The following is a 12,195-nucleotide window of genomic DNA, read 5'->3' on the forward strand; positions in this document are numbered from 1 at the left end:
TTTGATTTAGTTTAAAAGAAACGATTATCCATGTTTGACATAACAAAATAAAAGTGCGTTTAAAATTGTTTTAAATGTAAATGAAACATTTACCTGCAGTTCTAATCTCCTGTTTTCTAACTAAAGTTGTTTTTTTTTTTTATTTAATTTATCTAAAGTATTATTATCACTTTGTTCAATTCTTCCTTAACAGAAGCTACTCAGACCTGTCTAGAGCCCATTCTCGTAGACATATTTTGATGAAACTCGGTATATATGTTATATGGACCATGAGGAAAAGGAAAATGCAAAAAAATATTTAGTTCGAATTTTTACCACTAGGTGAAAAAATGGCGCAAGAATAACAAGAAACACAAAATGGAAATACACAAAAGGTTTTTATTCACAACATTTCTTCAATGTGCAATCCACTTACATCAATTACATGTTCAAAATGCCTTACAATGCTTTCCCATGGTCCATATAACATATATACTAAGTTTCATCAAAATACGTCCACGAGAACGGGCTCTAGACATGTTGTCTGAGTAGCGCAACTTTAATTATAACCACCCTGTGTATATATATATAAATTATAAGTCAAACCATATTAAAATAATTATTTTTTCGTACTATATAGCATTTGTCGCAAAAACAGATAGCATTGAACACACAAGATTTTTAATAACAGCCAATTTATAAAACACCGAGAATACTTAAACGAAACAGTAATCTTTATTTCAGATGAAAAAATAACTAGTTCAGCAATTATATAATCTTACTATTGGTTGCTATTTCTTCAAAAAGTTTTCTTTCCCCAATAGGCTTCCTTTTTGCTCGTAATAGATTTAGGAGGATTGGGCACATTGAAAATTGTGGGAATAGCATTCCATTTTAGCAGTTTCCTTCCATCAGTTCAAATTGAGATTCTTCGAAATGAAACTGAACAACAAATACTTTAATGTAAGATCACTTATACATCTCAAAGACAGTACAGACCTATAGAAAAATACATGATATGCAGTAACCCGACACAGTTTAGAATGTTCATATGGCTTCCTCCACTTTGCTTTCCTCTGTCTAATCTGCAGGAAATTTAAATAATCGAACATCTGTAGATTTACTCTTACAATTTGGTGCCATACAATAACCCAATTCTTTAACGTTCTGAGTACTTATATACATAATATAGTCGACTCACGTGTGGAGTGAACTTTATCGATCACTCCCAAAATGGCCGCTGCTGCAAAGAATCACGGAATCGTGTCCTGACTCTCTTATGTAGACCTTAGCTAGATTTATAAATATTCGCGCATTTAAAATACGGTGGTGTCTCGTACTTCGAATTCCATGAGGCCGTTCAAACTCCGAATCTTTCGTAGTCCGAATCAATTTTTCCCATTAGAAATAATGAAAAGTAAATTAAGCCGTTCCCATATCAAAAACAATAATCATCTCGATGAACTTAAACAACAAATACACGTAATTTAAAGTAAAAATAACGGAATTAAATGCTGTAAATAATAAATTAAAACACGAAAACAATAAATAAAATACATAAATACTGTACTGTACAATTTGGTATGGTTTTAAAAAGTCTTCTCTGCAATCAAAATGGAACCTTTTGCTTTTTTTTATTATAATTAATAACGAGGTTGCGGCCGAAGTTTTCATCTCTCAAACGTAAACGTCGAACGTCGAGCGCCGCTTACAAGATGGCGGCCGATCCGCGTATAAAGTCAGAATGACAGAGTAGTTCCTGGTGTAAGTGGGTGTGATTGGCACAGAGAGAAAATCTACAGTTACATAAATGACGTCCCGATTTATTATTATGATTAAAATATAAAATATTTCATGTCATTAAATAACCATGGACTTTTTTGTAAGTCATTTTTTAATTGTAAATCGAGGCGGATCATGTAACTCGTTGATACTTCTTTAAGATAATAAACATTCCTCCTTCTATGCATCACTATGCAACACCCATAAATACATTTATTTACACACTAAAAAGCAATATAAAGATAAATTTAAATAGTATTTAATAAAGACTGAGAAGAATAATGACAGAGAAAAGATTATGTCCTTGTATTTTTATTCCAGAAATTGAATAAGATAACGCTTTCTTTACATGAAATAATTAAGTTATCAGAAAACTTTTTTATACAATATTTTTAGCATAATATTATGCTTAAAAATTTCAATTAATTTTTTATTTTAAACGTTCTACAGTTTTCGGATTAACATTACAATTACAATTACTGTAATCGAATTTTTATATTTAAAAAGTCATTTAAAAATATGCATAAAATTAAAATTTTAATTTTATGTATTAAATTTATTATATTAATTTCTATATTAATTAATGAGGATATTTTTCCTTGGGTAATATTCTAGGTTTGCAAGCGGCATTTCTAGTCATTTCATATATCCAATCGATATATCTCGATACATCCGTATAAACACCAGACACGCCCGGTAATGCACAGTTTTTCCCAAACGAGACAATTCCGCTAGCAACATAGTAATTTTCAGTTCGAACCAGAAGCGATCCTCCAGAATCTCCCTTTAATTTAAATAATTCAATTATAAATTTCATTTTAATTTGGATTTTTTTTTTTACTATTTATAAAACTAGACCCGGAATTTAAATTTAATTCGAAAATGTAAAGATATATTACTCACAAGGCAAGCATCTTTTCCTTCTTCTCCTCCAGCACAAATCATGTTAGAAGTGATTACATGTGATAAGTGACGTTGACATTCTTCTCTCGATGTAATGGGAACGTCCACTTGCTGCAATATGTTAGGTCTTTGACCATCTGCAATATACGGGGAAAAAATGTAATTTGTGATAAATATTAGAGAAGTTGCGGCCGAAGTTTTCATCTGTAAAACGTGAACGTCGAACGTCGAGCGCCGCTATCTTGTATGCGGCGCTCGACGTTCGACGTTCACGTTTTACAGATGAAAACTTCGGCCGCAACTTCTCTAATATTTATCACAAATTACATTTTTTCCCCGTATATTGCAGATGGTCAAAGACCTAACATATTGCAGCAAGTGGACGTTCCCATTACATCGAGAGAAGAATGTCAACGTCACTTATCACATGTAATCACTTCTAACATGATTTGTGCTGGAGGAGAAGAAGGAAAAGATGCTTGCCTTGTGAGTAATATATCTTTACATTTTCGAATTAAATTTAAATTCCGGGTCTAGTTTTATAAATAGTAAAAAAAAAAATCCAAATTAAAATGAAATTTATAATTGAATTATTTAAATTAAAGGGAGATTCTGGAGGATCGCTTCTGGTTCGAACTGAAAATTACTATGTTGCTAGCGGAATTGTCTCGTTTGGGAAAAACTGTGCATTACCGGGCGTGTCTGGTGTTTATACGGATGTATCGAGATATATCGATTGGATATATGAAATGACTAGAAATGCCGCTTGCAAACCTAGAATATTACCCAAGGAAAAATATCCTCATTAATTAATATAGAAATTAATATAATAAATTTAATACATAAAATTAAAATTTTAATTTTATGCATATTTTTAAATGACTTTTTAAATATAAAAATTCGATTACAGTAATTGTAATTGTAATGTTAATCCGAAAACTGTAGAACGTTTAAAATAAAAAATTAATTGAAATTTTTAAGCATAATATTATGCTAAAAATATTGTATAAAAAAGTTTTCTGATAACTTAATTATTTCATGTAAAGAAAGCGTTATCTTATTCAATTTCTGGAATAAAAATACAAGGACATAATCTTTTCTCTGTCATTATTCTTCTCAGTCTTTATTAAATACTATTTAAATTTATCTTTATATTGCTTTTTAGTGTGTAAATAAATGTATTTATGGGTGTTGCATAGTGATGCATAGAAGGAGGAATGTTTATTATCTTAAAGAAGTATCAACGAGTTACATGATCCGCCTCGATTTACAATTAAAAAATGACTTACAAAAAAGTCCATGGTTATTTAATGACATGAAATATTTTATATTTTAATCATAATAATAAATCGGGACGTCATTTATGTAACTGTAGATTTTCTCTCTGTGCCAATCACACCCACTTACACCAGGAACTACTCTGTCATTCTGACTTTATACGCGGATCGGCCGCCATCTTGTAAGCGGCGCTCGACGTTCGACGTTTACGTTTGAGAGATGAAAACTTCGGCCGCAACCTCGTTATTAATTATAATAAAAAAAAGCAAAAGGTTCCATTTTGATTGCAGAGAAGACTTTTTAAAACCATACCAAATTGTACAGTACAGTATTTATGTATTTTATTTATTGTTTTCGTGTTTTAATTTATTATTTACAGCATTTAATTCCGTTATTTTTACTTTAAATTACGTGTATTTGTTGTTTAAGTTCATCGAGATGATTATTGTTTTTGATATGGGAACGGCTTAATTTACTTTTCATTATTTCTAATGGGAAAAATTGATTCGGACTACGAAAGATTCGGAGTTTGAACGGCCTCATGGAATTCGAAGTACGAGACACCACCGTATTTTAAATGCGCGAATATTTATGAATCTAGCTAAGGTCTACATAAGAGAGTCAGGACACGATTCCGTGATTCTTTGCAGCAGCGGCCATTTTGGGAGTGATCGATAAAGTTCACTCCACACGTGAGTCGACTATATTATGTATATAAGTACTCAGAACGTTAAAGAATTGGGTTATTGTATGGCACCAAATTGTAAGAGTAAATCTACAGATGTTCGATTATTTAAATTTCCTGCAGATTAGACAGAGGAAAGCAAAGTGGAGGAAGCCATATGAACATTCTAAACTGTGTCGGGTTACTGCATATCATGTATTTTTCTATAGGTCTGTACTGTCTTTGAGATGTATAAGTGATCTTACATTAAAGTATTTGTTGTTCAGTTTCATTTCGAAGAATCTCAATTTGAACTGATGGAAGGAAACTGCTAAAATGGAATGCTATTCCCACAATTTTCAATGTGCCCAATCCTCCTAAATCTATTACGAGCAAAAAGGAAGCCTATTGGGGAAAGAAAACTTTTTGAAGAAATAGCAACCAATAGTAAGATTATATAATTGCTGAACTAGTTATTTTTTCATCTGAAATAAAGATTACTGTTTCGTTTAAGTATTCTCGGTGTTTTATAAATTGGCTGTTATTAAAAATCTTGTGTGTTCAATGCTATCTGTTTTTGCGACAAATGCTATATAGTACGAAAAAATAATTATTTTAATATGGTTTGACTTATAATTTATATATATATACACAGGGTGGTTATAATTAAAGTTGCGCTACTCAGACAACATGTCTAGAGCCCGTTCTCGTGGACGTATTTTGATGAAACTTAGTATATATGTTATATGGACCATGGGAAAGCATTGTAAGGCATTTTGAACATGTAATTGATGTAAGTGGATTGCACATTGAAGAAATGTTGTGAATAAAAACCTTTTGTGTATTTCCATTTTGTGTTTCTTGTTATTCTTGCGCCATTTTTTCACCTAGTGGTAAAAATTCGAACTAAATATTTTTTTGCATTTTCCTTTTCCTCATGGTCCATATAACATATATACCGAGTTTCATCAAAATATGTCTACGAGAATGGGCTCTAGACAGGTCTGAGTAGCTTCTGTTAAGGAAGAATTGAACAAAGTGATAATAATACTTTAGATAAATTAAATAAAAAAAAAACAACTTTAGTTAGAAAACAGGAGATTAGAACTGCAGGTAAATGTTTCATTTACATTTAAAACAATTTTAAACGCACTTTTATTTTGTTATGTCAAACATGGATAATCGTTTCTTTTAAACTAAATCAAAGCGTTATATAAAATTGGGTTTGCATAATTAACCGAAATTATTATTATATTTTTGACTGGAAATCACTGAATTTATTTAATTTTAGTTTAAATAATGTCGTATAAAACTGACTGCTCGTATAAGTTTGTTTAAAATATACGACTCAAAAAAACCCAAAATGGCGGATCCAGAAATAGATCGTGCGTGTCCTGACCTTCTTATATAGACCTTGAATCTAGTACAGCACCGTGTCGCTATCTCTTTGCGTAAATGCAAATTTAGTTGCGATAATTAAGCAAATTTTCGACGGATTTTCCTAAAAATTTAATCAGCGATTCTTTTCATCTTATTGTACTAATATGCCAAATTTAATAAAAGTCGAGCGAGATTTCGTTGAGTTATCGCGTCAGGGGATACATAATTTTGGAATTATGTCTTAGTTTACAGCTAAGTAAATATATTTTTCGATTACATACAATTGCATGCAATATTAAGTAAAGTTTTCTTAATATAGACTATTTATTTTACATTAATAGCATTACAAAGATCTCGTCCATTTTACATGTTCTTATATTGTTAGTTATCTCTATTTAAATTCTACAGGATTTCCTAAAAATAAATAAATAATTTGAATACATTTATAAAATATCTATCGATATATCGGTATTTGTATAAATTAAAATTGTTAAAAAAAAAATCATTAATCTAATGTTCAAGTTTCGGAAGAAATGCATTAATTCGTTGTTCGACAGTCCAAAATTTCTTATCCTTTATGTTTAAAGGGGAATGCCCTTTAGGTTCAGGAATCATCCAATTTTTTCCATACTCTGTAGCCACGATTAATTCGGTATTACAAGGAACAAGAACCTTCTCGTATACTAATTCTGCCGAGCATAATGTGAATTTTGGGTAAACGTACCTGAAATCAGAATTTCGAAAATCATAAATGATAAAAATATATTTCAAATATTGCAATGTTTTATTGAGTTATATGTATTTACAAATAAGCACTTTATTTTAAACTTATTTAAATATTTTTTTCCTTGTTAATCTTATTTGTATAAACACTAACGGAAGGCAGAGAGCAACCCGTCCTGAATAAGAAATAAGCATTTGTGACACTTCACAAAATCCTGAGATATTAAACGAAATAAAGGCCAACACACAAACATCCATGCAATGTATTTACTTTTATCTTCCCGGCTGATATTTATATAATACTGGAGAATATTGGAATCGTATCAAATTTGACCCTGTAGGTGTTTTGCAATTATCGACGTTTTCAGATACCCTGGACCCAAAAGTAAAATAAAAAATCTAGCAACAAATGTGTAACTTTCCTGGCTTTTATAAAATTTTATTTAAAAAATAGCTTTTGTATTATTAATCACAATAAACGAAATTAGTGTGAGGTGCCATCTCTTGTGAGATTTTGTTGTAAAAATCTTTTTATATTATTAATTATTATAAAATATCAAAAAGCTTAATTTTGAGAGTAATGATGTGTTTTATAAAAAAATTGTAAATGTTAATAACAACAGTGAAATCTTCATTAAGTACGACTCCTCTCACGTTATGGTACATGACCCACTTCTATCTCTTCTCTCTCTCTACCTTTAAACACCAAAATTTAATAGCATCAATACCCCTTATATACAAGTTATCATGCCGAATTTCGTTATACTTAATCTTTACCCCATCCTGAGATATTAAACGAAATAGACACTAACACACATGCGGAATTTTTTCTCCTTGTTTGGTTCGGAAGGTCTCAAAAGGTATATATTTACAAAACACCCGGAGGATCAAATTTGACATTATTCTAATACTTTTTCTTATGTTATATCAACCCGGAAAAGTAAAAGCTGGCAAGCGCTCTTATGGCACTCAATTTACAAAGTTGTAAATATGTGTAGCGTCAACTGTTATAAGATTTTATTTCAAAATAATGTTTATACAGTATTACTTTTACAGATAGAATTTTGTAAGGGTATGTTTTTCTTATTTTCTTTTATTTTTTTAAGCTCCTGGTGGTGTCAAAATGTAAAGAAAGGCCAAATATGATGTCTTTAAAATTTACAATTTTTTCAAATCACCTCTAAATTCCTACTGTCCATCTGTCTGAAAGTAGAGACGAGATTTAGAAAGCTTAGGGACAGGAGGACCCGATTAACTATATACGAACTTCTGGTGCAAACCAGGAGTTACCTTATTTCAATTAAAAATCTTCCCCTGAAACGAGTTAGATAGATTACCTGCACGACTCTATTGCTAGCAGGTAAAGTATGATTTACAGGGGCAAGACACTAATTTGAGGTGGAGAGCATATATTTTAAATTAAATAAAATACTTACTTGAAACTGTAACCATCTTCTATTGTGTGTTTTCCATACCAGAAATAACTCTGTTCTTCATACGTGAAAAATAAATTCACTTTCAAACGTTTATTCATCAGGACGAATTGAAATGAATTTTCTGGCTTTTTTTAAATAATAATAATAGTAAATGTATTAAACTTTACGGTAAATACATCTAAAGTTTATTTAAAAGTTGTGTTAATAACATTTTATTGTAACATAGTTTATAAACTATATATATAAATTTAATTTATTTATAAAATATAACAGTTAAAACATTAATTATAGTTTTTATACTAAATTAAATTCACATAAATATAGCAAAATCTCATAATTAAAAAGACCATTTTAGGGCTCACAGAGCAGGAAGAATTTATTTTAAACTATTGTTCCTTAGGCACTGCTCAGCAGCTAAACCTTTAAATTTTGGGTCCATGTGCTAACTCCACAATAAAGACCTTCCTGTAAACTTATCTTCTTCGGGGCCCTTCTGAATACTGATATTACTCATTTTCAATATTTTTTAATGTACGATTGTATACTTTATTTTCTAGTCTTTTGCCCCATTTTGACAAAATGGGCTCCCAAACGACTTAGACCCCTTTGCAATTGCATAGTCGCATCTACGGTAGCTTCACCAATGGCTTCAAACTTTTGGACGCCCGGAAACAATAGTTCTTTGGAAACCCTTTCTGCATACATAAATCAACGAGATTCCAGCAAGATATGAAGCAGAATAACACAGCCTTAGAGCATTAGGCTGACGCCTTAATTTGAATTATAATGTATAAAATTAATTTTCTGAGATATCTGAAAAATAATTGACCTAGTTGATATTTACCGTGCCATAGACTGCATGAAGAACTGAGCTTTTCGTTAGCTGATCAATTAGGGACGTATCGAAATCTCTTATCCACGCTGCGAAATCAATATCGTAAACATATGGGATGAGAGAGCATTGCCTATACCAACCTAAATAAAGTAATTTTGTAATATATTTTAAATAAAATACAAAATATAAATAAATATATATATTAATAGAGATCAATTTAATTTATTATTTAATAATAATATTATTATACATTAACTTAATCTACTAAATTTGATCCTGGATCACCCAGAAGCGGTCACGTCAGAAGTTATAGTTTCTCGCCTTGTGCGGTTTATTTTATACGAAATTTAGTGTAAAAGATAATTGAATTTATCAATCTGAATGTCTCAACAAGAAAAATGTTTGGAAAATTTTAAATTTTAATGGGTTAATTGAAAACAAAACTTACCTAATAGAGTGCCACTGACCAGCCAGAAAGGAATCAGCTTTGGTTGAAACTCTCGTTTAATTTCCTTGATGTCTTCGATAAACTCGAGTCCAAATTGGATATCGGGAACGCTAATATTGCGGTATCTAATCATAAAATTTTTGGTAGATTCGAAGTTACAATCCAGAAAACGAGAGGTCATAAGTTCAAACAGAAAATAAATCTTATTTTTAGGAGCGAAATAATGGATTCCATTATCCTCAAACGGCTCAATCTGAAAGCTAATAGAAATTTATTATGAGTGAATATAAAGTAATAACTACTAAAATTACTTATTCGTATAAAATATAACGAAATTTTTAATAATAATTAAAACAGTGCAAAACTTACACAAATGAAAGAATCGAAACACTTGAAAGTTCTTACATAGGAAAGGAAGGGGAAAAGTGTTTAGTGGCTGAAGAGAATCATATGAATCAAGACTATTTTTAGAGATACCATTATTAAGTTAAATAAAAAAGTGTGGTTTATCGCGAACATACTGCAAATTTGGCTGCCTTGAATGGCAGAATCACACTGTATGTGAAGAGTCATTAATTACAGTCAAATTATGAACACGCCGTTTATTATTTGCTCAATATTTGCTCAATATGATGCCAGATATTTGCTCAATATGAGGACCATATTGAGCAAATATCTGGATCCGGTGTAAAACTATAGCAACAACGACAGTTGAGATGGACCCGCTCCACATAACTCTCATAGTTCTTACTGTGGTTCCTGTATATTGTTTTACTACGAATTAGTTTAATTAACACACAAAGTACCATTTATTTTCCTTTGTAAATGTAGAAGACTTCGCAAGAAGCCCCCAAAATTTCTTAAATTAGCTCTTATACCTGCATCACTAAGGTGTTTGTTTAGCATGAGAGTCTCGTACAAATAAAATATTTAGGCTTGTCTATGGTACCAAAAGTACCATAATAGAGCTTTTTGATCCTTTATTTTTTTATAGAAATGTCTTCCTCGTGTCCTGAAATGTCACTATACCAGATTAAATTGCATTTAGATTGCTAAATATGTTTATAATTAAGGATAATTTAATTACGATCACCCAGTATAACTAAGTGTTATCTTGTATTGTTTAAGGTGATTAGTCAAATCAAGCTGAAGATGATACGGAATTTACTTTCGACCAATTAAATGTAAAAATTTATTAACCGATTCATTTTTATTAATGTTTAATAATTAAATATTCAAATAATTATTTTAATTGTTTTACAATACACGCAATAATCGCAGATTTATTTAATTTTCGATATTAGTTTATTGCTAGCAGTTTTCCTACAGTTTCACTATTATGAATACTCGTTTTAGAGGTTGTTCCTGCTGTTGTTTAGATGAAGAAAGGCCATTTTCGAGTCCCGTCCATTTATCAAATCTTCCATCTTTGGGCGNGAAGCCCCCAAAATTTCTTAAATTAGCTCTTATACCTGCATCACTAAGGTGTTTGTTTAGCATGAGAGTCTCGTACAAATAAAATATTTAGGCTTGTCTATGGTACCAAAAGTACCATAATGGAGCTTTTTGATCCTTTATTTTTTTATAGAAATGTCTTCCTCGTGTCCTGAAATGTCACTATACCAGATTAAATTGCATTTAGATTGCTAAATATGTTTATAATTAAGGATAATTTAATTACGATCACCCAGTATAACTAAGTGTTATCTTGTATTGTTTAAGGTGATTAGTCAAATCAAGCTGAAGATGATACGGAATTTACTTTCGACCAATTAAATGTAAAAATTTATTAACCGATTCATTTTTATTAATGTTTAATAATTAAAAATTCAAATAATTATTTTAATTGTTTTACAATACACGCAATAATCGCAGATTTATTTAATTTTCGATATTAGTTTATTGCTAGCAGTTTTCCTACAGTTTCACTATTATGAATACTCGTTTTAGAGGTTGTTCCTGCTGTTGTTTAGATGAAGAAAGGCCATTTTCGAGTCCCGTCCATTTATCAAATCTTCAATCTTTGGGCGAAAATTTAATTCGCCGCTCTTATTCAGAAGGAAAGTTGTGTTCTGATCCGGCAAATATCAATTTAGACCAAGCCCAAAGCTTTCAGAAGAGTGATATTTATTATATAAACAAAACTACGGATAATAATAATAATAATAATATGGCTCCCAACTCAAAGAAAAGTTTTCATTTTGATTGGCACACCTACAGAAAAGAAACGGAGGACTTTTTCTCCGTTAATCGAATGAAATATTTATATTACGTTCCCGCCACTATTGGGAAAAAGGAATCAAACTATATGATAATGAATAGGATGGCAATAGATAACATAGCCCATCGGTGGCAAACTCAGAGAGGAACTTACACGAACACTGAAAAAAACGAGTNAATTTTTAAGCATAATATTATGCTAAAAATATTGTATAAAAAAGTTTTCTGATAACTTAATTATTTCATGTAAAGAAAGCGTTATCTTATTCAATTTCTGGAATAAAAATACAAGGACATAATCTTTTCTCTGTCATTATTCTTCTCAGTCTTTATTAAATACTATTTAAATTTATCTTTATATTGCTTTTTAGTGTGTAAATAAATGTATTTATGGGTGTTGCATAGTGATGCATAGAAGGAGGAATGTTTATTATCTTAAAGAAGTATCAACGAGTTACATGATCCGCCTCGATTTACAATTAAAAAATGACTTACAAAAAAGTCCATGGTTATTTAATGACATGAAATATTTTATATTTTAATCATA

General features: G+C 30.5%; 2 protein-coding genes across 3 annotated transcripts in view; one reads left to right on the forward strand and one right to left on the reverse strand.

Annotated features, from left to right (window-relative positions):
* LOC111636401 (trypsin II-P29-like) overlaps window positions 1-3,749 on the forward strand; it is a 10,525-nt gene extending 6,776 nt beyond the window's left edge. Inside the window, exons 6-7 of the mRNA XM_023381646.1 lie at window positions 3,014-3,150; window positions 3,270-3,749. Of these exons, the coding sequence (XP_023237414.1) occupies window positions 3,014-3,150; window positions 3,270-3,473 (341 nt within the window). The 3' untranslated portion in view covers window positions 3,474-3,749. The remainder of the gene's footprint in view (window positions 1-3,013; window positions 3,151-3,269) is intronic.
* Window positions 3,750-6,344: 2,595 nt separating this feature from the next.
* Window positions 6,345-10,427, reverse strand: LOC111636402 (fukutin-like). Of its 2 annotated transcripts, none has more exons than XM_023381648.1 (5): window positions 10,235-10,427; window positions 9,429-9,681; window positions 8,990-9,120; window positions 8,146-8,270; window positions 6,345-6,710 (listed from the first exon to the last, which is right to left on the reverse strand). In XM_023381648.1, the coding sequence occupies exons 1-5, from the start codon at window positions 10,235-10,237 to the stop codon at window positions 6,497-6,499; spliced, it is 726 nt and encodes a 241-aa protein (XP_023237416.1). In that variant the 5' UTR covers window positions 10,238-10,427; the 3' UTR covers window positions 6,345-6,496. The 2 variants fall into 2 exon arrangements, with proteins under 2 accessions (XP_023237416.1, XP_023237415.1); XM_023381647.1 differs by having other exon boundaries at window positions 10,307-10,402.
* Window positions 10,428-12,195: the final 1,768 nt, after the last annotated feature.

This window comes from Centruroides sculpturatus, unplaced genomic scaffold, assembly GCF_000671375.1.
Source record: "Centruroides sculpturatus isolate CEXI.00-Female unplaced genomic scaffold, Cexi_2.0 scaffold1062, whole genome shotgun sequence".
NCBI classification, from domain to species: Eukaryota; Metazoa; Arthropoda; class Arachnida; order Scorpiones; family Buthidae; genus Centruroides; species Centruroides sculpturatus.

What these genes read in the sequence shown, in the direction of transcription:
- LOC111636402 (XM_023381647.1), bottom strand. An exon ending in GGTCAGTGGCACTCTATTAG is followed by an intron (nt 9,121 to 9,428) that starts GTAAGTTTTGTT and finishes TACTTTATTTAG; the next exon opens with GTTGGTATAGGCAATGCTCT. An exon ending in TTCATGCAGTCTATGGCACG is followed by an intron (nt 8,271 to 8,989) that starts GTAAATATCAAC and finishes ATTTAAAAAAAG; the next exon opens with CCAGAAAATTCATTTCAATT.